The sequence below is a fragment of the Haplochromis burtoni genome, unplaced genomic scaffold (assembly GCF_018398535.1).
Source record: "Haplochromis burtoni strain Fernald_Lab_line unplaced genomic scaffold, NCSU_Asbu1 Contig_319, whole genome shotgun sequence".
NCBI classification, from domain to species: domain Eukaryota; kingdom Metazoa; phylum Chordata; class Actinopteri; order Cichliformes; family Cichlidae; genus Haplochromis; species Haplochromis burtoni.
Genome location: NW_024582680.1, coordinates 521,618 through 548,557, shown reverse-complemented (window position 1 = coordinate 548,557; position 26,940 = coordinate 521,618). Strand labels below are relative to the sequence as shown.

General features: G+C 42.1%; 1 protein-coding gene across 1 annotated transcript in view; it reads left to right on the top strand.

Annotated features, from left to right (window-relative positions):
• Positions 1-3,336: 3,336 nt before the first annotated feature.
• The window catches only part of si:ch211-200p22.4 (phosphatidylinositol-binding clathrin assembly protein), a gene marked incomplete in the record, with an annotated part of 103,543 nt that continues 79,939 nt past the window's right edge, over positions 3,337-26,940 (top strand). The window contains 1 exon segment of the mRNA XM_042228350.1: positions 3,337-4,587. Within this exon segment, the coding sequence (XP_042084284.1) occupies positions 4,458-4,587 (130 nt within the window).

The following is a 26,940-nucleotide window of genomic DNA, read 5'->3' as shown; positions in this document are numbered from 1 at the left end:
CCCCGGCTTCACCTCAGAACCCCCCCAGGTGCTGCTTTCAATTACACGCACATCAGGTGGAGAATCTGCACATTTGCACTCTTCCTAGGCATGGGTGAAAATGTCTGCTGCCAGTCTCTGCGCTGCTGCACATCAATCCTTCATTTTTTCCCCTCTTCTGTACATTATCTGATCATTTTTTATCGCTCAACACTGCAACTGCTGCAAGAGCATAAAAAACAAACCATCTATTAAAAATCACAAAAAGCCGATCCTGTGCTGTTTCTCAGCTGTTAGGCCACACGAGACAGGCTGTTTTTCCCCGGCTCCCTTCTGCTGTCTGACACAGGCCATGTGAACCTGTGAACTGAACCATATTTGGAAGGGGTGTGTGCACGCAGCTCTAACCACTTCCATTTACAGTGGCTTCATATCTGATTTCCTCCTCAGCATGCACATTTTTCCCACCCAGATGAGCAAAGTCAGGCTGACAGCTACTCGTGCGTGGAACACAGTTTCAGCTTCTGTTTCACATTCAATTCCTCTGGCTGTCTCTGTGTGGACAGGAGTCATCAACAGCTTAGAGGGTTTCTCTCTCTTTCTCTCATACACACACATCTGTAATGGGCAGGAGAGGAGAAGGGAAGCAAGTTGAGGTGAAACCCACCACTGTTCCCATGTAGTCACCCTCTGCTGCTGCTGCTGCTGGGGTCAGTTTGCAGTATTTCCCACCTGAGTGACAAATACTGCAAAGCACTACTGGTTCTGTGAAGCTCAAAAGAAACAGAGCCCCTCTGCATGTCTCACATCTCCCGTCCTTATGCACTCTCCTCAGCCCGGGATTATTGCATTGTGACAGGCTGCTTACATGCAAGCAGCTGTAATGAGCGTGAACCACTTGAAGCTTAGAGGAAACAGCAGCATTGCATCTGATTGCATCCTCCGAGCTGCTCCGTGAGAAACGCAGTCAGCTGCCTCCGGATATTTGATTTATTCAGCTCTCAGATCCGGTGCGTTACCCACCGGGCGGTGCGCTGTGCAGCAAGCGCGGTTCCCACTGATCTTTCAGTACACCGTGTTCCATATAGTGTGGAGTCAAACAAGGACACGGCGTCTGAGGAATCACTTAATACCACCTTAAATTTGGATTAAATTTGCACAATAGTGTTTTAACAGAGAAGCCGGGACAGTTTGTTGTTGCTGTGCAGCAGAAAAGCCTCCAAAGTGCAGAAACACGTCACGCTTCGTGTTTTTCTCGCACACATTCCGCTACAATTTAAAGCGTGATACCTTAAAGGCTTCACACACTCCTTTGGTTCCTGGCCAATAGGTTTCGGAGGCGTTCAGGAACTGTGGGGAATATAGCAACTCTTCAGCGAGCCTTCATTGATGAGCAAGACAAAAAAAAGTCACTAAACTCCTTTTTTATGGAGGCTTGCATTCGCCGAACAAAACAAACAAACAAACAAAGAAACTAGAGTTGTTATCGCAGAATCTCAAGTTCCATTTATTTTTCGACTTATTAGTTACAAATCATTTTCTTTCAGTTTTAACTTAATCAGTCAACATTTCAAGTCGTTTCCTCTTTCTTTTAGTTATTTTTTTTTAATTCACAGTTATATTCTCAATAATAACTCTAAATTTTAATTTATTTTAAAGGGTTTTTTTCCCCTCAGTAGGTTCAGCTTGTAAATCAATATTTTTGAACTACCTAAATCAACATTTTGAGATAATAACCTGATTTTCTAAATTAATTATGGATATTAATAGACTTAGTCACAGTAGGCTTGGTTTGGCTTTGAGTAATTTTAATGTCAATGTACAGAATGACCACAGACTGTATATAAAAGATGGAACTAGCCACTGTAATATCAGTTACTGGTTTCTGGACAATATCAGTTTATTTATTTATTTATTCATTTTTTATCTTGGACTCAGGAGTAACCAGAGGTTTGGACAAAAGCTAGTGGTGCTAAGCTATCAACTCATTTTAGCAAGCCTGGTTACCAAGTTAAATCCACTAACTGTCCACCTCAATGACTGATTCTTCAGATGTGTTTTATGTATATGTATCACATGGACATTTAGCTTGTAGCTGATGAAGGTGGTTGATGGTCTGTATTGCACAGTATTAGACACATATTCAGATTAGATCCATGACGCATCATGGATCTAGTAACTCCAGTTAGCTGAGGTCTACTTTACAGAATGAGTATCCTTGGGCAAGATACTAACCCCATGTTTGCCTACTGGTGGTGGTCAGAGGGCCCGGTGGCGCCAGTGTCCGGCAGCCTCGCCTCTGTCAGTGCGCCCCAGGGCAGCTGTGGCTACAACGTAGCTTGCCATTGCCAGTGTGTGAATGTGTGTGTGAATGGGTGGATGACTGAATGTAGTGTAAAGCGCTTTGGGGTCCTAGGGTCTGAGTAAAGCACTATACAAATGCAGGCCATTTTTTTTTTACTATTTTACAGTTTGGTTGGGGCAGCATGGCAGTAATCATACTTAGTATTTCAAATGACATTAAAGTAACATAAAACAGGTCCCGTTGCAGCAATGTTAAAAAAATAATTATGTGAATTTGTTACATTTATGAAGTGATTGAGGTTACATTTCATAAAGTCTCACTGTGACATTATTTTTTCTATAACGTTTTAAAAAAAAGTGCTTGTGTGGTTAATTCGTGAACACAGAGCAATGCTGTCACAACGCTGAGTGTTGCAAACACATCAGTTTATGACCAAATACAACAGTTGCATTATGTAATGTGCTTCTAGGCTTCTAGTGTTTTATAGAGCTGCCTATTTTTGGGACACCTTTCCCCTAAATAAATGAGGTATTTAAGACAAAAAAACCTCCTTTATTTATAACCACCCATCTGTTATCAAGGGGGAAACTATCCAGGGAAATATGTCTGTGAAGGTTCTCAGTCATCCAGGTCATCGTAGTCAAAGGAGCTTGCAAAGAAAAGTGTCTGGCTCAGGTGATTAGAGGATCATCAGGGGGTCCTTTTGTCCCTCTGTGGGGGGATACACCCACTAGGTTTATATCTGGGACTCTCCACCATTTGACCTCAGAACTGAAGAAGCTTCTCGGATGAGAGGTGAAACGTCTTCAAGCAACTTAAAGAAGTCCAGACGCTTTTCTTTGCAAGCTCCTTTGACTATCCAGGGAAACTGTTTACTGCACTATCATTCTTCATGTAAACATGCGTTTTAACTTGAACACTTTAAATGAGATCTGTGCGAAGAACCTGGACGTCAAGAGCCACCGCTCGAGAACGAGGTGGGATTGTAGGTATGCGGATTCCCAGCCAAAGGAGGGGATGCGTGAACGCAGCACAGTTGTGAGATCAGCTGATTTTTTACGCTGCCATTTTGTCCAGCACAGGAGCGAGCATTCAGTCAGTCAGTGAGTGCGCAAAGAGAAACCACTGGCGAGACTTTCCATACGGCGGCACCGGACCGAACTGTCGGTAAGAAAAATAAAAAAATAAAAAAGAACAACGGGAGCCAGTAATGTGGTGACGGCAGACGGAGGGAAGCACCAAACTGAGCCCGAGGACCGTGAAGGGAAACAAGCGAGCTAAGGGAGCTGTCAGGGAGGTTTTTTTTGTTTCTTTTTTTTTTTAACTCAGCGGCTCCGCCGGCTCGGCTCCCCGGTCACAGACCACAGGAACCCGCTTTCTCTCTACCCGCCCGCCCGGCTGGTTGGCTTTAGCTAACCCTGCTAGCATCTCGGCTAACCCCCACCGCCGCTCCTCGCGTCTCCTCTCACCGTGGGAAACTGCAACTGTCCCGGCTGTCAGTGTCACACCGTCCTCCTGTAAACTTCAAACAATGCGCTGCTCCTGTCTGAGAGACTTTTTACGCCCAAGGGACGATTTAACGCACGCTTCGCCAAGCGACCAGTGATAGCTGAGCTGCGGTCCAAGCTAACAAGTTGACGTGGAAGAGGAACTCTATTTTTTTTAAAACTGTTTTCCAAGCTGTGATTTCACCAGGATTACTTTCCCCCTCTGCCCTGCCCGAGTTGGACTCGACTTTTTGGTGACTCCGGGTTACAAAGCAGCCAGTTAGCTATGTTTATTTGTGGCCAGAAAGTAATTTCAAGTGTTTGCGGATTCCACAGTGGGACTCTCTCTTGGTTCGAGTACTGCAACGGAAACATTAGCTAACACAGACTGGCTCGTGTTGTGTTTACTGCATAAATAGATAGACGGAACAAACAGTTGCCGAACATTTTTTTTGTTTCATTTTTAAATTCAGATTGTAGTTAAACAGATTGTTCTTGTACCTGTCGTGAGCTGACATTGCTGCACAGGTTGTGTGGAAGACAGTGTGTGTCTGAGTGTGTGTGTGTGATCCCTGCTCTCTGTTACCTCCACTTGACAGTGAAGTCACGTTGAGTTGATCCATTGATCGGATCGTTATTGTACTATTTTCCCTGATTGAAGGGGGGAAAAGAAAAAAGTCGGTGCGATGTCGGGCCAATCTATCACGGATCGGATCACAGCAGCTCAGCACAGCATGACCGGGTCGGCTATCAGCAAGGCTGTGTGCAAAGCCACCACGCATGAAGTGAGCGGACCGAAGAAGAAGCACCTTGACTGTGAGTAGACCCCCCTCCACACATCATTCCCCTCCCCTTGTATCTGTCCTCTTCTTCACTGTAACCTGGCTGTGGTTGGACAGTCCAGTCCAATCAGCTAGATTAGACAGCAAATGGTTTTCTGTCACATATGTGTATGGCTGTAATGGCTGGTGATCCTATTAAAGATCCAGAACGTTTCAAGTCAAAATCCCAGGCTTGGCAGAGGTTGAAACCCTCATTTTTTTTTCTACTCTTGGCTCTTTATGACATCACTGAGAGATACTATCCCTAATATGGGCTTCTCTGGGATGAGCACCTCCTGCCCCACCCTCCACCAATCGGAAGCCCTACAAGCTGCATTTGCTTCAATGGGCACTTGATGCTGGCTTCATAGACCCCCATGTTAAAATATCCAACTTTACAGTAAAAATAAATAGTGTTGTGGTTTACATATTTGCCAGGGACCATGGAGAGTTTTCACACTCTTAAAGGCCACTAGTTACATCACACAGTGACAGTGAGATTAATAGACAACCAAGTGCACTTATGCTTGCCATATAGCTCTTCTATAGAGCAAAACTTTCAAGGTTACAAAAATGGAGAGGTGCACAACTGGCTAAAACGATGCCAAAACGTGGCTTGTGCCAGCAGATGTGATGCCACTTATGCCATGTGCCGCTGGTCGCAAGGGCGAGCATAGTGGACCCCTTAAGTCGTACCCCTCAAAGGTGTATGCTCAGCCTCACTGCCACAAAATAAAATCACTGAAGTGGGTTGTTTGAACCCATTTGTGCTGTTGGTGCCTTTATAATTATGATGGCAGTAACCAAAACGCCAACATTGAGGCTTGAAACTTGCAAATTGAACACCACTGGGTGACTTCAAAGTGGCTACATTGGTCTTTTTTACTGACTGTGGATCAAACCTTCTGTTTGCGAGAAGCAGCAATTCAGAGGGAATTTGGCGTTTAAAGGGAGAGGGAGTAGAACAGCTTATTTCAGCATTTATTTTGAATGGTCGGTCATGCAAAGCTGTGCTATATTCATGTGATTTGCAAAGCACAGAACTGTGTGCATATGTTTCCTGGTGACTGCAGCAAAGAAGCGACTGAGGTGTAACTTTCATTGGGTTCATGTCCTCAGGAATGGAGAGGAGGCATCACAGCCAGCAGGTGAAGCAGTCTCTAGATGTCCCTGCTGTTTTTTGAAATGTGTCATTCCTGATTTGTTCAGTCAGTCTCTCAGGCATTTAAACTACAGTTGGGAGAACATCTGAACATCAAGCCAGCTCACTGTTTTAGATGATGTGTCACTCTGGAAGGTGTTGAAAAGTTTACTCTCGACTTTTTGGCCATCCTTTTTTATAAAATTCACCCACGCCGGTGACTTCTGAGACAATATGCTGCTTAGTTTGAAGTCGACTCTGACTGGAACCTTAAATAGATTAGACCTGGCACTCTCTGTTAGGTTAGGCGAGTACAAAGCTGTGAAGAAAAAAAAATTCACAGCTTCTCTCGTCTTCCTGTCGCCAAAAATAATAGATCAGTCCTGAAAGATTGGACAAGTAGGCTCTCGTCTACAGTTCTGTGTAAAATGAGTTCTTAAAACTCAGAGATGCTAAGTTTTACTATCAAAGATGGGGATACACTCATACATCAGATAACTGTTAAATGATATCAGCTCATCATCAAGCACAGTTTACTGATGTCAGTGGCTGATAGCTTTCTTTGTCGCATAAATTGTGGGTATAACTCTAGGAATGGGTGGAAAATCGATTCAGCACAGTGTCTCAATATTGAATTGATAGAGGGACACCAAATATCAATATTTTATTCAATAAATCCAAATAAATAAACTAAAATACTCTGGGAATACTACTCTACTAACAAGACGACCCATCTCACTTCCCTCCTGAAATAGGTTCAGCTAAGGCATCAAACACATTTTGCTTGGCAGAATATATGAATACCAACTTGACTCCATTCAATCGTAGACTGATATCGGTCTGTTTCTCTACTAGTTAAATGTTCTGTGTGGAACATCGCTGGAAGAATTTCAAACACACCATGTACTTTCGTGAAGAATAGCTTTTGTTTCCAGAGAGGGTAACAAATAAGAAAACAAATAAAAATAAGGTCCATGTTGATGTTGGCCAAGATTTTTCACAGTTGGTGTGTCCCGAACCCAAAATGCCAAACAAACCATAGAATTGTCACATTTCAGGACCTTAGACCTGGATGTTTGAGTTTTATTGCTTGAAAATGGGTGAAATCTATCAAATAGGAATTTAAAAAAAAAAAAGAAAAGTTAACTGTTTCCCTATGATAGCAAGAATTCCTTAGCTATCTTAACTATAATCACTTCCCATCTGTTCTGGAGAACCACCAAATGCCTTTTTAATGAAAAGCTTTGATAGTTTGTTTATTTGTTTAATCATGTTAGAATATTTCAGCCTTCTTGAGCTCCCTAAACAGCATTTAAGAGCTTAAAACCATAGATCTGCCAGGGTCGGGGCAAGGTCAGTTTGAAATGAGGCGGTGTTTGAGTTAGGCACTACACCCAACATTGGTTATAGATAGACACTTAAAACAAGAAGTTAGGGTTAGGTCAAGCTGTTGGGTTAGCTTTAAATGCCATTGTTGGTTAGGGTTGGACACCACACCCAATGTGTTGAAGGTCAGGTTAAACTGTTGGGTCACATGTAATTGAGTTTCGTAAGCTAGGTTTGGATACAAAACCCAAGGTGGTTGGACTTAGGTTCAGAGTCGGCAGCTGACCATTTAAACTGGAGAGTAATTGGCTTAAGCCTCTTTGCTGTTCTAACCAAAAACAACTATATACACCTAATATACTCAGAGAGAAACGTAGCCACCCAAAATGATAAAAGCCCCAACCAGTCAGGGCAGATGATTGCCCGTCCTTAAGCCTGCTTCTGGTGTAAGGTTCTTCCTATTAAAAGGGAGTTTTACCTTCCCGTGGTCACCAAAATGTTGGGGTTTACTCTGTTTTATTTGAGTGTCTTTGTGATTTGGTGTTATGTAAATACAACTTTATCTGTTAGATTGTAGAAAAAAAGCAGTAGAAAAACACATTTTCTCTGTAGGTGCAAAGGTGGATCAATGAACCCATTACACCCTGACATAGCTTGGTGTGAGTGCAAAATCCTCAGTACATTTCCATTTGTTTTGCAGTTTCTCACCCCAGACATTTATAATTATGATAATCTGATGTGCACCTCCCTAGAAATGTAACTACTGGTCTGCTCTATGCAGCTCACCACTATTGTGAGTGGGCTGTTCAGCACAGTCGATTCCTCATGTGCATTTCTGCTTTTTTTTGTAGTTTTTAAATGTATCAGGGAGAGAATAACAATCAATACAAAGGTAATAATCATAGCATCAGTATGATGCGCAAATGTCGTTAAATTCTTGGAGGGAGATTGCTGAAACTGTTTGGAGGGAAGTGGGGGAATGTACAAGGAAGTGGAAAAACTAGAGGGACGTAATGTAGGGAATGTTGTACGTTAGACAAAGATTGCTCACAGGAATCCAATTCAGGGCTTGGACATCATAGGGTTAAATTGAGATGCCATTTGGCTTTTCTGCTTGTCAAAGTTTAAACAGTAACCGTCTAAATGGTTAGTGTTAACATTTTTGTCAGCTGACTAATCATGCCAGCACCTGTTCTTATTTGTGAAGCTCTAATCAGCCAATACATTACTTCAATCAAAGGCTTCTGGTGTTTTGGGCTCTGGCGCCGATACGCAGCTCTTGTAGCCAGTTCCTTTAGTACGGACTTCAAGAAGAGTCGTAGACAGAGATAACACAGCAAGTGATAGAAGTCCCGAGGTCCCAGAAGGATGCATTGTGGTTATCTTGTTTTCAAGGAGAGCATAAATCACTCAAATGCCTCACAGATCATGGGAGAAACATGACATTTCTTGATATGGCAGCTTTGATGGCCTTTATTTGTTGGGAAATCCCCTCAGACACTTTCAGGTGCAGCAGCGCAGAGCACATTGTACTCCCATCGCCTTTTAGATTAGTAATTGATTCCTGATTGTCACCTTATGTCCTATCTTGGTCATAAAGAGTGAATGACCATATTTCATTGTCAGTGGCATCCCTCAAATTAAACCTGAGTCATGTCGAAGGTGGCTGTGATGCAAATGTGCCATCATAAAAGAGCAAAAAAATGAATAAATGGAATAAAAATAAAACTGAGTCACACGTGTGCATATGTGCAGCGGCGTCTTAGACATTGCTGAGACTATATGTGCTGAAGATCTGTTTCTGGGAACTGCCTTTGTCGGCTGTGGGATGCACATTTGATTGATGTTTCAGCTCAGCTGCCTCGCATCCGTCAACTCCGCCTCCTCCTCGCTCACAAGACTCAGCTGCTGACGTTAGAGGAAAAAGACATGCATTGTCTCTGTTCCTTTGTGAACCTGGCCGGACTTTAATTGCCAATATGCCACGTCAAGCTTAATCATTATAGATATTGATTTCTTTGTGAGAGCAACAACCTCGGTGCCGTTGGGGGAAGGGGCAATCAGTGAGCAGTGCATTGCATGGTATTTGTCCTTCTGATGATTTTAACACGAAGATAACATGCAGTGTTGTCAGGCTGTTAACTTCATTGTGTTGCTGGTATGAAGGAAGGGCAGCCAGCAGGCAGGAATAAAAGGCAGGCTATCTGTTTGTCATTCAGTCTGGCAGGTAGTCAATTTGTGAGTCGGTTAGCAAGAATGTGAGGCTGGCAGGGAGTGTATTCGATCACTACTCAGTCAACTAGTCAGCCAGCTTATTCAACTATCCAGTAAAGCAGTAAATACTGGATTGTCTGCCTGTAGGTGAGCCCCATTCATGCTGTTATGCTTTCCCTTGTTATACTGTTACAGCAAGGGAGGCTCAGATCAAACATAGATTTAAATACAGAGGTCAGCTTATATGAAGGTAATCACTGTGAGCCAACAACCTGTGTTAAATGCTTGATTTCAGACCCTCTGTATGGCTCTGTATGGTGACCAAGAAGGCAGGCCTGTTTATAGAAAAGAATGACTGTGTTTGCCTGAGTAGTTAATGAGGGTGGTCTCTGCCTATGCATCTACCCTTGGAAAAACCTGGAAACTATTCTAATGGTTGTCAAACCGTGTCTTGGTGGTCTATGTTGTTCGTATGTGCTGAGGTGTCAAAGGTCATCATTAATGGTGTTGGGGGGAAAAGGAAAAAGGCCTTTTTTAAAAGGCAAACTAAAACAGCCTTATTATAACACAAATAAGGATTATTCTGAACTATCAGTCATGCAAAGCTACTCTAGTAGAGTCCAAGAGGTGAGCTGGTGTGCCTGGAGCCTCTCTCAACTGTCATAGGCTCAGAGGTTGGGGCATACATTGGAAAGTCTGGAGGCAGACAGAAGATTTATGGATAGATTGATGGATGTTTATAACTTACTAAGTCTTTATAATACAGTAATATAGACGCACTATTTTTGGTTCCAGCTGTACTGGGAAATGTCAGCAGCAGCGATAGATAACACGTCGGCTGTGTTGAGCAGTGCTTCGCTGTCAGCTGAAGGCCTGGTGGCAGGAGACTGAAGTAACGTGTCTAAAACAGACAGAAACAGAAACACTGTTCGAAACTTTACATTATTTTTAGTTCTGAACAGATTCTCCCCACACTGCCAACAAAATGTGTCGGTAATGGGACTCTTGGGTACGCTGAATTGAAATATCGCCAAACAAACCTCCTAAACAGTGTAATTTGCGAGGAGAACACCCGACAAGTCTTACATTGCATGATTATGTATTGGTTTAGGAGTGTAACTATGATCCGGACATTTGGATTCACGCTGAAATCAAACAAGCTTGAAATGAAATTTGTGTCATAATTTCAACTGGAAGTTTTAATATGCTTTTGTTATCCGTGGTGGTTACACAAATAACCCAGGCTCTGTGATGCTTAGCCAGGCCTCACTGATGCAGTCTGTGTTTATTACTGGGACTTTAGTTTATGGTTGCACTCCAGTGCCATAGCCGTTTGGGTACTAAAGTTTCATGCAGGTCTTTAAAGCTAATGAGAATCTGTAGTGAAGTTTACTTGTCTAAAGACTGCTGGCTCATTCTGTGGAAAAATAAATAAATAAATAAGATGCCTGTTTTTAATCTCTCGTATCTACTTTAATACATGACCTATCTGCATGATATCTTAGAAATGAAAGATACATTTCAGCTTTGTTTAAGCTTACTGCAACCATCAGATCAGCCACCCCTAGATGATGGAACTGGAATCAAATCTCGTTTTGATAGGCTGCCTACTCAACATGGTGATATTACCCTTGAATGGTTACCCCCAAAAAAGCATCTTCTCAGTTTTGTTTCTTTTGTCCTTTTTTTTTTTTTTTTTTTGCTAAAGCAAACAGATGCGTCACTCTCACCTGTACTCAGGAGGTTTTAAGGGCTCAAATATGATGGAAAAGCTAAAGACCAAGGTTTAACCCAACCTTATCTAATTTGAGGAAGTGGTAAATGGACTGCTTCCTATATCAAAATATCTGTGGTATCGGAGGTCAGATTTTCTAAAAATAAAACGATAGCTTGAAAAAGATGTCACCAATGATTTGATAGTTAAATCTAGTGAAAGTCTCGGATAAGTTCAAATATTCGTGCTCTTGACCTCAAGGTCAGTGTCAAAGGTCATGTTTCCTGAATATCTTGTAAATGCAATAACTGAAGAAGTTGCCTAAGATTTTTAAATTGATGTCATAGGAGACTATACTATGAGGCTGAGGGGTAGCATTGGTAGAAACCAATATTTATTTATTTTTTTAAATATTGAATGACCCTGCTACATTTACAAAGTCTGAAGATCTTGGCCCTTGGAGAGTTATTAAATAACTGACATTTTCTGCAGCAGGGTGCTAATCTAATGTCAGTTTGTATTAATGATGCATTCAGGAGGCAGAGGTAAAATGCAGGTTATGTCAGAATCTAGAGACAGTTGCTACCAGTCTGAACTGGTCCAGCAGCTAACATTTCCATAAATTAGGGAATTGTTTGCCTACAGAGCCGCTTATCTGTGGTCAGAGGACAACCTGGACACCAAAGCACAGGTTAGACTGTGCTGCTGCTGAGTTTTAGTTTATTTTTTTTTTTCTTTCTTTCAGCATCTCTATTTCTGACACAGTCAGAGCCCCTTACTTCTGCATGCACACAAACACACCACCATCATTTTCTATTGCTCTCCTCTTGGCACAAATTCACCGCAAGCAGCTGTGACTGTCTGACAGCAAGCTGTGAATGATCTCACAGGCATATTTGCATCTAGACCCAATAACCGAATAACCCTGGCAGATGCCTTTCGGAGCTGCCAGCGGCGGGCGCGTAAGGGGTTCATGAGGGCTGCCGCGAAGCCGTGACATTCACGCGCCACCGGCGAAAATAAGTGCCGTTTTAAAGCCATTTAGTGTCATGATTGGGACTGTCCACCTCAATTAACCCCGGCGTGTGAGTCAGCGGCAAAAATGACGAGCTCTTCCCCATCAGGGCTGAAAAGGCTCTTCTATTTATGGAGATTATTGTCATAGAAATCAGTGAGGGAGGGTCGGAGCGTGTTGGGAAAGTGTCTGTTTCCCCTGGCACACCTGCTTGCAGTTTGCATGTTGTCAAGTTGAGAGATGCTGTTTGTTGAATCCGGCCTCTCTAAGCAGACTTCCACACTCGGGAGGTTGCTTTTTTCCCCCCACCTCTTTTTCTCATCATTGAGATTGTTTTGCAATCTTATAGCTGTCAGGAAGAAGTTGTGACATTTAAACTGAAGTCTAGTTTCCCGTTCACTACTGCTCTGTTGTCATGGCAGCAAACCAGCCAACTGGCATGTGTTAAATGGACTTTAGTTGACTGGGGAAGTTGGATGGCGAAATTGACCGTCAACTCAATAGCTCTGCGGTTTTTACAACCTTTGTTTATGCAGTTGGGTGTTTGTCTTAAGTCCCCGGTTAAGGTGATGGAACATCCAGCAACTGTAAATAAATTAAAAAAATAGAGTGGGGGAACTACTTTGTGTGTTTGCGATTTATTTACTTTAATGGATGTTGGTGGTGGGGGGCCTCCAGAACTCTCACACCCTGACATCAGTCACTCATGTGAAGGTGTGCATGAAATGGCAGTCCTGCCTGCTCTAGCTCTGATCTCATGCCCAGACAGTGAACCACCTCTGGATCATCTACCTGTTTTCTATGTTGTTGCTCTATTGTTGTTTTTGAAGGTTGACATGAAAAGGTGATTGAGCCATGGTAGGGTGATTCAGAGACCTCGAGGTCTACAGAAGTCTTATTAGCAGATGTTGGTGGAAATAAAAGTAAGGAGATAAAAATATTATGTCTGATTATCTTCAGGTTCAGTGCAAACGTGATGAAGACCTGTCCTAGACAAGAAGAGGTGTCAAGAAGCCCTTATGATGCACCTTAAAATTGCCATGCTTTTTTTTGGATAAATTACTTTCCAGCAACATCTAATACCCTGTCTTTCTATAGTTTGTAATGATATTTTAGTACAGAAGCTCAGAGATTCACAGATTAAACAATAATTTGAAAACATGAGACCTTATGGAAGGGGGGGGGAAAGCACTCGGCAAAGTCTTTTCTTCTATTTTTGACTTTGTCTCCTTCTACATCGGCACTGACGTGGCGGTATTGTCTGCGTGGTGACACCTATCATTCAGGAGAATACTGGAGCCGCTTCCAGTGCCTTAATGGCAAGCATAAATAGAAGTGGCTGTGTGACATACTGGGGCTTTCAAGACAAAGCCTTTGAGTGGTGCATTAAAATCATTTTGCTTCAGATTTTCATCTGACCACTTTAAGCTTGTGTTAATAATTAAATTAAACAATGAATTTTGCTGGACAAACCTCCCCGCAACACACTCCTCTGGGCCTAAGAGTCATTTTTGGGTATAACCTGTGGGGTTTCTCCAAACAGTGCCAGTAATAAATGTTTGCTGAGTCTCTGACGGTCAGCGCTGCTGCTGGAGTTGCGTCATTACACTGAAACATTTTGTTCCAGGATACATAAGACTTTTATTTATTTATTTACTTAGATTTTTTTTATAGCTCTTTTTGCCTGTTTTCTTGGGTCGTTTTATTGGAGAGAAGAGTTTAGTTCTGTCTCTAACAGTGCGGCAGTGCTAATCTAAAGCTGCTCTGTGGCCACACACGGATGCAGAGATTGACAACGTAGCGCCTTATTGGGTGTCTGCCCACATGGATGTGTTGACTCATGTTTGGAGGCTTGTGCAGTCTGTGCCATTGTAGGCAGCTGACCTGAGCATTGACTGGAAGTTTCTCCCTTTTATCCTATGATAGCAGTTCCAAAGGTTGCCCCGGCTTGCCAGAGTGGAAGGTACATGGTCGCCAAAAAATGACCATTTGGCCTGTATGCTCGTGCCGTCTTCCCCTCCTGCCCTGCCTGCTTTTGTCCCATCCTACATGCCTTTTTAGATTCTTGGTCAGCGTATCCTGTTATTGTGTCCATTTTCATGCCTTTCTGCTCAGTAGCAGTTAAGTTTATGGTAGCTTAATACAACATGCCACATTATTTTGTTATTTATTTATTTTTTAGCCGGCTGGCTGAGCTGCCGGCCCACATGTCCTTTTACATCATGTTGTGTCGAGCCATTTTTAGACAAACCTTAATACTGGGTTACGCTTACACGACAAATTGATGTGGCGCTAGAGCAGTCCTCTACACCAGTGCTTTGACTCGCTTTGTCTGGGCAACAGCGTTGTTTCTCCAGGTTTGTTTAGGAGGCAAACAAAGATCTTGTGGGCGCTGAGTTATTAAGCTCTGGTTTATGTGGTTTGTGTTTCCGCCTCCAGCGAGTTGGTGCTCATTCAAACTTTATGACTCCACATCAGACAGCAGCTCGCAGGTCACCTTGAGTGCTCTCTCATGTGTGCTGGAATATGTTTACAGGTGTGATTTTAAGATGTAATGCACTTATTTTAAATTAAAACCCTCTAAAAATGTGCATCTAATGTATAAAAATGTCTAAAATTCCACAAACTAATAATACAGTACTTTTAATAAACCCCTTAACTTAATTTTTAGACTTTAAGTTAGCTTGAAGTCTTAATTGATTTCCAATGCACCGTGGTTTACAGAGGCTGAGAATCTTACCATTGTAAACCTATGGGTCTAACTGTATACACATATAATTTCCTAATATAAATTGATGTATTTTAGCATAAACAGGCCTTTTAACTTGGAAATAACAAAACAATTAAATAAAAATAATTATGGAAAGTTGTACAGAACAGAGCTGAGGGAGCTCTGCTGCAAATAATACAGCTTCAAGAAACGGGAAATAATCAAATCATCAGGTACCTGCAGAGCATGAGGCTTTTATCATTAGCCAATTCATAAGGTGTCTTCAAAACAGCGCAGCATTGCTGCCTTCTGCTCAAAACCCAAAGGATCTTACCAAACCTTCCTCTTGCCAAACAGGAAGTGGAGCATAAATTGCTCCGACTGTAACAGAGTTGGGTTGTGAACTCTGTATCATCAGTACCTGAATTATTTCAGGCCTTATCAGAGTCTCTGTTAGGACTAATTTCAGGGAGGGAGGGGTGTGTTTAATGAGGGTTTTTAGACACCAGCTAAAGCTGTTAAGATGGCCCATGTATGTAATTAGTTACTGTTTACCATTGTTTTTACACTTTTAGCCTGAAAGAGGTGGCAGAACTAAAGAGGTTTCACCTTCAAGATAAATTTAATGGATTTAACTCTACGGCCATGCAAAGTTCATTCAGAACTTTTCGTAGTATTAGTATGGAAAATATTTTGAGATTTCAGTAAGTTGCTTGATTCATAGAGTTTCAAAACTGTGGTAAAGCTGGGATCTTGTTTAAAAACTCGTAGCAGTTGAGGTCTTCACTGCAGTTTTGGACTTTGTAGAGAATCCAGTGGGCTGAGTGGGACCCTCCGTCAGAGGATACGCATAAGAGGGTTTGATGTCATGTCGGCTTCAAAGAACCAAAATGGTAGTCTACTGTTTTTTGATAGCCTGGTCAGCTATGGACCCATGCATGAAGGAGAGACTTTAAATGCAACACTCCCTCTTTTCTATATTGCTGCATCCCAGGGTGTACAGGAGCTGCTGGTGACTCAGCAGGTGTTGAAATAATATGAAAGGCAATAAGTGCTAATCAGTGAGTTGTAAAGGAACAGCCAGTCTTAAGTGTCTTATTGTGGAGAGGCAGTGCTATGTGGGCTTGCTGTAGAAGAAAAAACGACAGACTGCGGCGCACGCAGAGGTTGCGAGCACGTCTGGCTTGAAGCTTTGAAACTGTTTCTAAATACGTCGGCTAAATACACTTTATTTTTCCTCATGCGGGAGGGAGAAAAAATCAGTTTGAGTTTAGCGATCAGTATATTTGCTGTTTAATTTTAATTCCTCGCGTGGCGTGCCCTTCTTTGTCGCCCTGTCACTCCGTCCCCGTCTGGTCTTTACTCTTCTGTATTCTCATTACACAGAGTACACACACGGAGCAACTCGTTTCCATCCACTGAACCCCATCAAAGAAAGTATTCAGAGAATTGAAAAAAAGAAAGACTGGGGACATTAAAGGACACAGAAAGGCCAGTTTATTTCCTGCTATTTGCTTTTCATTGATTCCAGCCCTGATTAGACCCGCTGCTGGGTGTAGCTGGTGGTGGGTAAGTAGGGAGGGGGGCCTGCTTCTTAAGTGATTGTGAGGTGAGTCTAATGCTATCTAAACAGAGTGGGAAAACCCCTCCCTGGCTGCAGAGCGGAGATAGGCTCAGTTTAGACTAGCAGCCAGGAAAACCGGCTTACTGCTGTCTGGATACGTCCATTTCGAGCCAAGCACAGGGGAGTGCACGTGATGTGAAGCGGGAGAGCAGGGAGTCTGTCGCAAACATGCTGCACAGTCAGTGAACTCGCACAATCAGGTAGTGATACTGAAGCACAGTCAACAGGAGCTTGCATTACCGATTGTGCTCACAGGAGAAGCCTTTTTCTTTTTTTTTAAATATTATAAAGAGTAATATTTAAATTAAGATTAAGTTATATGGCAAATATTTAAGCCTTAATTGGCTTTAAATTAGCAGGATGTATTTCACAACCTCATGTTATTGCAGGAAAATCACCCTGTAGTTCATTTTCTTTTGCATTTTTCTCCCTCATCTCATTTTCTTGGTGTGAAACTAACCAGATTAAACTCATCTTCAGTTTTTTGACTATTCAGCTGCAAAACAAAAGGAAACAAGTTACCTGAGCACATGGACAAGTAGATGTCCTGTACCCAAAAGGATTAAACAATACATTTATATTAACAATGGACAAAATAACTCTGTATGATATTGAGTAGTGACAAACTGTTCTGTGGGACATTTTCATAGTTTCGTGCCCTAAAACATCATTGTTTTTATTGGATTCTTTATTTATTAAGCCAATACAAGGTGGAAAATGGACCCAACTCACCGAGCCCAAATATTTTTCAGGAAACTGTGAACTACAAATTGGCTAAAAGTGGAGGAGATAAATGACTTTTACACTGGACATATGAAAACATCGATATTTAGCTGTGCTTTTTCTTAAAGATGTTGGGTGGTTCCAAACATCTCTTAAAAATTCAACCAAGTCACAAAATGTTTCTCCAGCTGAGAAGCTCCAGCTCTACATCCACATGAACAGTATGACTCGTCTGGGAGTTTAATAATGTCAGTGTTGTTTTACCTCAGACACACAGCTAGAATCTGCTCCGGGTCAATCGGCTCTCTGAAATTATTTCTCCACTTCCTCAGTTGTGGTCTCAACTCTACCAACAAGAGCTCAAACTGCTGTGCTGACACCCTGAAATAGTACTAAAGTGGCCGTGACACAGCTTAAACTCCTCGATCGAGCCATGACATTCTCCCTGCTGCCTTCTCGTGAGAATTAAATGCACCTAGAGCCTCAGCTTCTACCTTTTCTTTATTTAGAAACATCAGGACCAGCTTATCGTGGCTTGATGTCAACTTCATGGTTTGTTTTGTGTTTTTTAAACAACACGTTTTTTTGAGGATGAATTTTCTGCGAAACTGAACGCCTTCGCTGTGTGTATATAGGTTGCACAGCAAGTTCTGATTTTTCGCAATTCGTTCAGTGTGCAACAGCCTTAAGTATGACAAGTATTTCTATTAGATCAACTAAATGGCAGAATAAAAAGGTATTACCCACACATTGCTCATTATGTGGAACCCGTCACCTCTCCTCTGGAAATTCTCACAATGCAAAGAAAAGACCCGATCGTTTGGTTTAGCGTTTTTTGGTGTGTTTTTTTTTAGGGAGCATTAAATGCGTGAGTTGGAGTTGAGCGTCCTGCTCAAGGGAAACCTTTTGCCTGCACAAATCCAAAGCACTGTAGCATTCATGTTGAACGCTGACAGGTTTAGTGTGTTAGGTAATGGTAGCACATGGTTTGAAACGGGCTTTGTCTGCCTGTGCGTGTTGTTTGGGAACATTCAGTGCTTCTGTTCCCGTCCCGTTCTGATGTCAGGTTATTTTTAGCCTTGTTCTCTCAGGAGCCTTTGGCTGGGTTCAACTGCTTAGTTTTCCTTCCCTGCTCTACCTGTGTGCATGTACATCTATCCGCATGCCCGCCGTCGTTCGCTCTGTCGGCATCGCTCCTTTATTCCTGACACAAACCGGCAGACACCCCCTCCTCCCCAGACGGTTGTGCGCAGACGTTCTCTCAGAGACGTGCATGCACAGAGACTTCAAACCTATTTACTTGACAAGATTTCCCGAATCCCCCCCATGAAAACAGTGCAGCTGGAGAAAAGCAGGGAGTTTGTCTCAGTTGCTTTTTCAGTCTATCTTTCTCTGTGTGCCTGTGTGACAGGGGCACAAAGGAGAGGGGGAAACTGCTCTTATTTAAGACCTCAAGGGGAGAATTAAAGCTCCAGAACCACAGCTAGTCTATTAATAGACAGACTTCTGGTGGCACTCTGTCTTAGTTTCTACCCTTCACTTAATTCACTACTCCTCTTCTGCCTTGCTACCTCTGCCCCATCTTGTCCATTTTACCTTGTCCTGTATTGATGTGAATCTCGTTGATTTTTCGTATTCAGAAACTATCGCCATTAAAACTTAGAAGCATGTTTTAATGTCAATGTGTCAAACGTATGGTCTGCAGGCCAGAGGGCTCCAAACTGATCCATCTGCACCAGAGTGCATCACGAACGGTGTAAGATCATTTACTAGATCATTTAATGAGAGTGGACGTCCAAATTGTGGGTTTTTAATCCTAGTCAGTCCTCCTTACTGGCAAAGATATCGTCAGTGAGTCTGAGTCTTTCTTTGATTCACTGCCGATCGTAGGAAAACTGATATCCACTGTTAAAACTGCACTTAATATTCCTGGGAAGTCTCAGGCTGGGGACCCTTAGCCATCCAGAATTTACTTCCTTACACTGAAAGCAAAGGAAAAGAATTTGGAGGTGATTATTTATTGGGTATTTTTTGAAATCGTTTTATGGGCTCAACACACTTTAGATCAAACTGGGCTCCCACGTGGCCCATTAACTGAAATCAGTTTGACATCCGTGGTGTGAGATTTAACACACAGCTCTTAAAAATCTGGCCAGAAATCTCAGACGGTAGTGAAAAATTCTTCAGTTCAAGACACTGGGTTGTTCACTTCACAGCCACACAGCAAATATTTACTGTTGAGAAGCTGGAGAAAGAAACCATTTGGCATGTAGCTTCAAATATGTATGGGAATAGGAAAAATAACGACTGGAATTGGTTAAATCTTCACAAATCCCAGCCTGATCCTGATTTTTCTGTATTCAGTAAAAAGTGCTGTCAGGTAATTTTTTTTTTTCAGAAGGAACATTTTGAAACTTTCTGACTCTTTGTTCACTAGTTCTGTGTTTGGCTGGGGTCAGTGTTACTACTGGTAGCATGAGGCAATACTTGGACTCGAAGGAGATTGCACAGGTAGTCCAACTCTTCCAGGATGGAACATCAATATGTGCTATTGCAGGTGGGTTTGCAGTGTCTACCAGCACAGTCTCAAGTGCATAGAGGAGATTCCAGGAGACTCTAGGAGAGCAGATACTGGTCCTTAAACCATCAGCAGGACCAGTATCTGCTCCTATGTGCAGGGAGGAACAGGTTGAGCACCAGCAGGAGACTGGTGTGAATGTCTCTGACCAAACAATCAGAAATATACTTCACGTGGGTGGACAGAGAGCCCGATGTCCTCTACTCGGCCCCATGCTCACCACCCAGCACCAATTTGCCATAAAACAAGTAAAATTTTGGATAAATGGACTAGCCTTAATATCAATTTTTTCTTAACACTAATATTTTCAAAGTGTTTTTAAATTCAGCTGTATGTAGTTTGATCCTTTTCATTTCCCTCGAACAATGTGGCAGTTCGTTCCTAACACATCTAACACAGTGCTCAGTCCATATGAGCAGAGATATCCAGCACTGAGGTCTGATGTGTTGTCTAAATGTTTGGAATTTTACACCTAAGAAAAAACAAACTGTTTTCTTGTTCGGTCAAACCGTTGCACACTCATCGCAATACTTGTTGTACCAGTAGATAGAGGTGCAGGATTAGGACGTCACGTGTCCCTTGTGTCTTCATGAGTTGCTTAGCTCACTAAAAAAAGTTGTTTCAACAGCAATAAGACATACAGCACCTGATAAGCTTTAGTCTCGCTGCCTCTGTTTCTGATTTGCATGAGACATCACACAGAGGAGAGGGACGGGGGCGGCTCTCGCACATGCTGCAGCACACCACGGACTCTGCTCTTAATGATAACAGAGGAAAGCTAAACATTTAAAAGAATTCACAAGTTGATACCGACAGCAGTCGATCCCACAAGTGCATCAAGTCCATTGTACTGCATGTTTAAAGAGGATTCATTGATGTAGTCAGGTTGTTTTTAGCTCCTGTTCTCTTTAATCTTGGGGACATTAAATGTATCATATGTTTCAACATCAGGCAGAATTTCTCCTCTGTCCAAATTTTAAAGTAATTTTTAAGACGTCATATCATTTTAACATAGTGTAAACCGAACTGAAGTCTCCTGACATTTTCTGCATCTCTAACGCAGCTGTGCGAGAATAAAAAGGGACGTGATGCTCGTAAACAGAAGCCGATAACTACCATGAACAGTAATTTTTGTGCTGCTGTACGCGCACACTGAGTCACATCACTGTTTTATTCTCTTACGGCGAAAACATAAATGCAGATCAATGGTGTAACATCTGCTGCTTGATTGGCTACATTGCCCGTAAAGTGATCAGTCATAGAAAGAATTGAAAGCGACAGAGAGCCTCTGGTGATAAAGGAGAAGCTTTGTTTCCTCCGTCGACAGTACAAGACAACATTTTCACGCTGAACCACTCTTCAGAGCGTTTACAAAAAGCCTTCTTCGAGGTTTTAAAAAATGCTGTCTTAGTATGACTATAAATCTGGAAAGGAAAGTGATGTGTTTTCAAATTTAGCAGGCTTACAATTCTTCACACCTCTCTTTTTTCCTTTTCCTCCTCCTATCAGGGGGGATTTGAGAGGGAAGAGAGGTGGAGGGAGGGGTGTACGGGGAATCTTCTTTTGAGGCAACACCTCTCGACAGTCCCTAACACAAAGACAGACAGAGAGGGGAGAAGGAGATTACAAGTACATGCCAGACAAGGTGCGGATTCTGCTGAGTGTTAATCTGTAACAGATTGGGGGCTGCACTCCTCCCGGTGCCTTCAGTGTCGGGCTTTTCATATGCATGGTTTCTGCTAATGTGCATGTCCTTCTCTTACTCGGTACCCGCGCAGGTCCGGCAAGGTCATTCGGCTCTTTGGCAGTGCTCCTGTTTTTAGTTAGCCGTGGTATTAAACCTCAGTAATCTCAGTTCCCTGTGGATTGACTAGAACTGAGGGGTTGGGAGGATAGTTCTTGAACCTCATGGCTAATTCTCAGGCCTTCAGGTTCAGCTTATATACTGGTCCTTGAGAAAATAGTGAATTTGTACTGATGGCAGAAGAGGTGATGCTCTGTCATGCAGTTGACAGAGTTGGGCAGGTTTTTCCATAGTCCAGATGTCCCATTATCCCACAAGATCATCAAAAGCAAGGAAAAATGTTTTTTACCTTCATTGGGAAGCTACTGGCGACCGCTCATACAATCCTTGATCCTTGAGGTTGTCATCATAAAGGAATTCAAAATGTTGTTAAGTCTTATGACAGGACAGAAAAGTAAAGGTCCATCCATTCATCCATTTCATTACCATATATACAGTTCAGCAGGGGTGCTGTATCCTAACCTATGTTTCTGCACAAAGCTGGCCAGTGGATTTGAACCCAGGAACTTCATGCCCTGAGGCAGTGGTACCAAACTCCACACCACTATTCTACCCAAAATAGCAAGCTGTTTTATCATTTCTGAGTTTTAATTTGGCTATTCACAGAGAGACCATCTCCAGCCTGATTAGAGCTAGTGTCTCTAACAGCAGATCGTTGAAGTGGACTATTAAACTCATCTCCAATTCATTATTTTTATTTTTGGACTCCTCAGAAAGCCGAGCCTTAATGACGAAAAAGCATTTTTAAAAGCACTCGTAGGCAGAGAAGTGGATTAAAGTTTGTGATAAAAGAAGCTGGGTGGATGTGCATAACTAGACCCGGGAGTAGGAAACGCACGGAAAGCTGCATATGGAGCAGTGTGAAGCTGTAGCTTTGGACTTAATTGGACATACAGTGACCTTTTTATTATTTTAAATTATGCCCATGTTTGTTGTTACTATCCACCACTATAACTGTGGGTGTATCTATTTATACTATGGAAAAATAAGCGTTCACTTTAGAGTGATATTCTGCCTACAGAATACTTTGGCATTGAGAAACTAAGTAAAGCAAATAACAGTTGCTGTAGCAACTTCCGGGAATGAAGACTGGTAGCACGGCATTGTTTTTTCTGGTTACACAGGCAGTCATGTGTCCCATCTAAGTAATTTAATATAGCTATGTGTGAACTTACTCGCCTTTTCTTCATAACAATCGGAGCCAAATGCTTAAAATCTCCTCTGTGGATTTGTCCAGATAGATCCTCCTCTGGAATTCCAGCTATGTGAACCTGACCTGCCCTCTGAGGTCTCTGAAGGGTCTTGAATGTGGAGAGACCGAGTGTGTCAGGCATACAGAGCAAGGCGCTGATGTCCCATCGTGTTCGACAGATGCGTATAAAATGTCAGAACAGGGTCGAGAAGCTGGATGTAGAATGTGTTTGACGCATTTGCTTTAAAAAGGCCAGGAAATGGCAAAATACCAGATATCATCCCGGGGTTCTCATGCTGTGCTAGTGATGGTAATATACTGTACACCTCCAGGACATTGCGGCGTGCAGCTCGGATCTCAGCTGACCCTTCTCACCCTGGACACAGTCTGTTTGACCTGCTCCCCTCAGGCAGGAGGCTCCGGTCCATTCGCACCAGAACCTCTCGCCATAAGAACAGTTTCTTCCCCTCTGCTGTTGGACACATGAACAATAACCATATGACTGTCCATGTTTGGCACTGATCACCACCTGCACTCATGTATATATCTTTCAACGTAGCACTCTTAATTCTTACTCTCATGTATATATCTCATGTATATCTCATGCACATATCTTTCCACGTAGCACTTTTAATTCTTATCCCTACTTTTATTTTTTCCATGTCTATTTAAGTGTTATTTATGACACCATGTTTGTACTGAAGCACCGCAGCAATTTCCTAATGTTGTAAACCTGCTCAACATTTGGCAATAAACCCCATTCTGATTCTGATTCTGATACCAGCACCACTCTCAGGATTTAGTTATTTTTGCAGAAACAATATAATTTAGATTTTTTTTTTTTTTTTTTTTAAACTAGTCTTTTTTTTAAAAATTTTTTATTAAATGTATTGTTGTACAAATAAAACTTTACAGATCAGGTACACTAAATTAAAACTGGAGCACCAACCTTCTTAGAACCAGACCTGTTGAACGGAAGGAATTGCGTTTTGTTTTAAATGAACGTTATCAACATATGCTAATCCTGCTATCGAGTTATAGCAGCACAGAAGTTTGAAAGTTTGAGATGCATTTTTAAAAGGTAGGAACAAGTCGGATGTTACCAGAATGCGTTTCAACTGCTCACTAAGCACTTGCGGGAATTATTTGAAGCCTACGTGAAGCTTGTGACTGAATTCTGAACCCCCGCTGACACGACTCTGACACACTCAAGGACTTTGCGTCCAACTAGGGAAAAGTCGATGATTACCTGATGATTACAACAAATATTTTCACATTCTTCAACCAATTGCGAGTAGTTGCAGCAACAAACTGATTGCCCAGAGGTGTGATTGCTTTTGATTGGAAAGCACAGGTCACCTGGTGAGATGCAACTTGTCTCCAAACAATCACAGATGAACTGTCACAGATTGGTACTGCAAAAACACCTGCCGTCAAATTTATAAACGCAGACAGCAGCGATCGGTCTGCATCTTTGGCTTGGTAAACTCGGCGCAGCTCACTGTATTTTGTATTGGGGTTATATTACTATATAAGGCAACGTTGCTGAGTACTTGTCATTTTGCAGCTAAATGTCCAACATCAGTTTCTGATGTATTTTTTTAAATTCCTGGATGAATATAGTTTTACATACAGAACTTACACTGTTCACAAGTGCTGACTGTGTCCTCACCACTTATGTCTATACCATAGTCAAGTTTGTTCCATACTCTTGTGAGCATGTCTGGCAACCATGTAAAACTGTGAACTTACTTGTGAACTACTGTGGAATTAAAGCACTTTCTGATATTCATTGTATTTAGAATTGGGGGGGAAAGAACCTCATAAAACAACAATACTGGTTGTAAAGTAAATGGTTAAAATTAACATTAAAAAAGCTCTTATGACTTGTTAATAGTTGGGAAGAACTTAAAGTCAAGCTGTTGATGGAGCTTCAAACTGGGCCCTCGAGGTCTGAATCTCTAAGTTGCGTGATTGAGTTGTGGTATTTCATGGCAGAATTGCGGATTTGCATCCTAAATGGAGAAAATATTGCTAAACCTGCTCTTCCTGTCCCTTCTTTTGCTTTATTTTTATCTCACAAAAAAGTATTAGCTCAACATAAAAATCTGAGAGAGTGTGCTTTCCTTTTGGGACAAGATCAACCATACAGTCAATAGCAATGGTCGTTTTTATCAATAGTAATAATGACTTTTTTGTGGTTTGAACTGCAGAAGCGGCTGAAGTTGATGCTTGTCGATTATTGGGATTCTTTAGCCATTTTCTGCCACCATTGTGTCACCTTATAGAGCGGCAGCTGGTCCCGGAGCGGCTGCAATGGATTAAATAAAGAAGATGAAGAGCAGAGGGAGTGAAAGAGGAGGCTTAAAGTGACACCCAGAGAGGCAGGCACCGGCGGTTAATTAGTGAACCTGTTGTAATAGTTTGTGTGCAGATCAGACAATATGAAGGAGGAGATGAAATGTGAGTTTGTGTGCAGATCAGACAATATGAAGGAGGAGATGAAATGTGAGTTTGTGTGCCTGTGCGCACGTGTGTGTGTGCGCCTCTCCCCCATGTGCAGCAGCTGGATGTGTGGGGACTTAAAGGTGGATGAAGTGATGAGAGGAGAGCGAATAGAGAAGGTAGCCAGGTGGGCCAGATGTAGACTTTATCTCCTCCCCCTCCCTTGCCCTTCTTCTACCTCCTGCTTGATTTAACACTCACATAGGCAGAAGAAGCTGTTCACTGGAAAAAGAAAAAACATCTAACACAAGTGCCTCACAGAATATAGATAACTTTCTGTTGGTTTATCGCTCACAAGCACGCGCCACCCCCTATCAGATGTCGAGCCTGGCTCCTCCAGGTCCTCGCGCCGGTCCCTCGGTACCAGGAAGTCTCCGGTCGGGTGTGGTTTAATCAAAGGCCTCAGAGGTCAACAGGCAACTGGCAACAAAGGATCTCAGTGAGATCAGGGAGGAACACAGAAGGTCACTGTTGGCGATGAGATCACATCTACTCAGCACTCATTCCTCCCACATGTGTAAATGTGCGAGTTTGTTAGTCGCACTAATTAGTATAAAGCTACAAAAGTCCTTTGGGGATGGCAGACAACCCCAAAGGACAACAACTTAAAATAAGTCTGTCTTTTTTTCCTTATAATCCTGTATTATCAGAATAAAGAGTGTTTTAGTCAGATTTTAAAAAATTCTATTTATTTCTATTTATTACTTTGTGTCTGAGGTGCAGCTACCATCAGGTTATCACAGATGTCTTCCTTCTTTTTCTGTGTGTCAGCTTCAAAATTAGGCTGGGCATTCATTCCTCACACAAATTGTTTGGAGCTGAGAGTCGCTTCCTCTTCCTGTCAGTTAATTAGGGCTGCAACAGATGACTGCTTTCTTCATTAATGTAATAAAATGGTAACTTTTACAGCACTGAAAAGCATGTTTACAGGCTGGTACAAAAAATGCCTTATGATTAAGTTCCCCTTTTTATATTAACTCTAAGCAGGGTAAATAATTTATTATTGCAGTTAGGGGTGTGGCTGTGTTGATTGACACGTGTCCTTACAGGCCTCACCACTGCTCAAGTGGACCTTTTCACTGTGTTTGGGCTGTTTTGTGTCTTTTTGGGGATTTTTTTTTTTGTTTTCTTCATAGAATTATTTGAGAAATATTATAGCTCGCTTGAAAGGTTCAGAAGGACCCTTTGGGGGCTTACTAGTATGATTCATATCCATGTACTTAAGGCAAATAACTGTTTTGGCCTTTTGATGGGCAAAGCTTTATTTTAAGCCTTAGTGAAAAAAATCCTAGTTCTTGTGATGTTTTGCTTAACCTGCTTAAGGACTGATGAACTCATGCTGGAATTTAATCACTTATATAAGGGGATCTCCTAATGAGCCTTCACCCAAACCGTGACCAAGGTCAAGGACACCTTTGCCATTTTATGAGAAATATCAGAATCAGAATACTTTATTAATCCCGAAGGAAATTAGGGAATAAATAAATAACCTGTGGATTGGGACAGACCTTGAGCTACTGCATCACTGATGTTTCTGGTCTGACTCTTGAGGAGCTAAACTCGCCTGCTGGGATGTGAGTGGTAGGCAAACAGAGGTCAAGTATGGGTCAAACTCTGCCTCTATACTAAAATATAAGACTAAATGATTTAAGTAAAAGATTAAAGCTTTATTTTTATGTTTTTGATGCAAACAATTTAAAAAAAAATTTGAAAGATTGAAGAGACCACTCTGATGTTACCCAATGGTAACGACCTAAGACCTGGGATATTGAACTCCAGGCCTCAAGTGTCGGTGTCCTGCA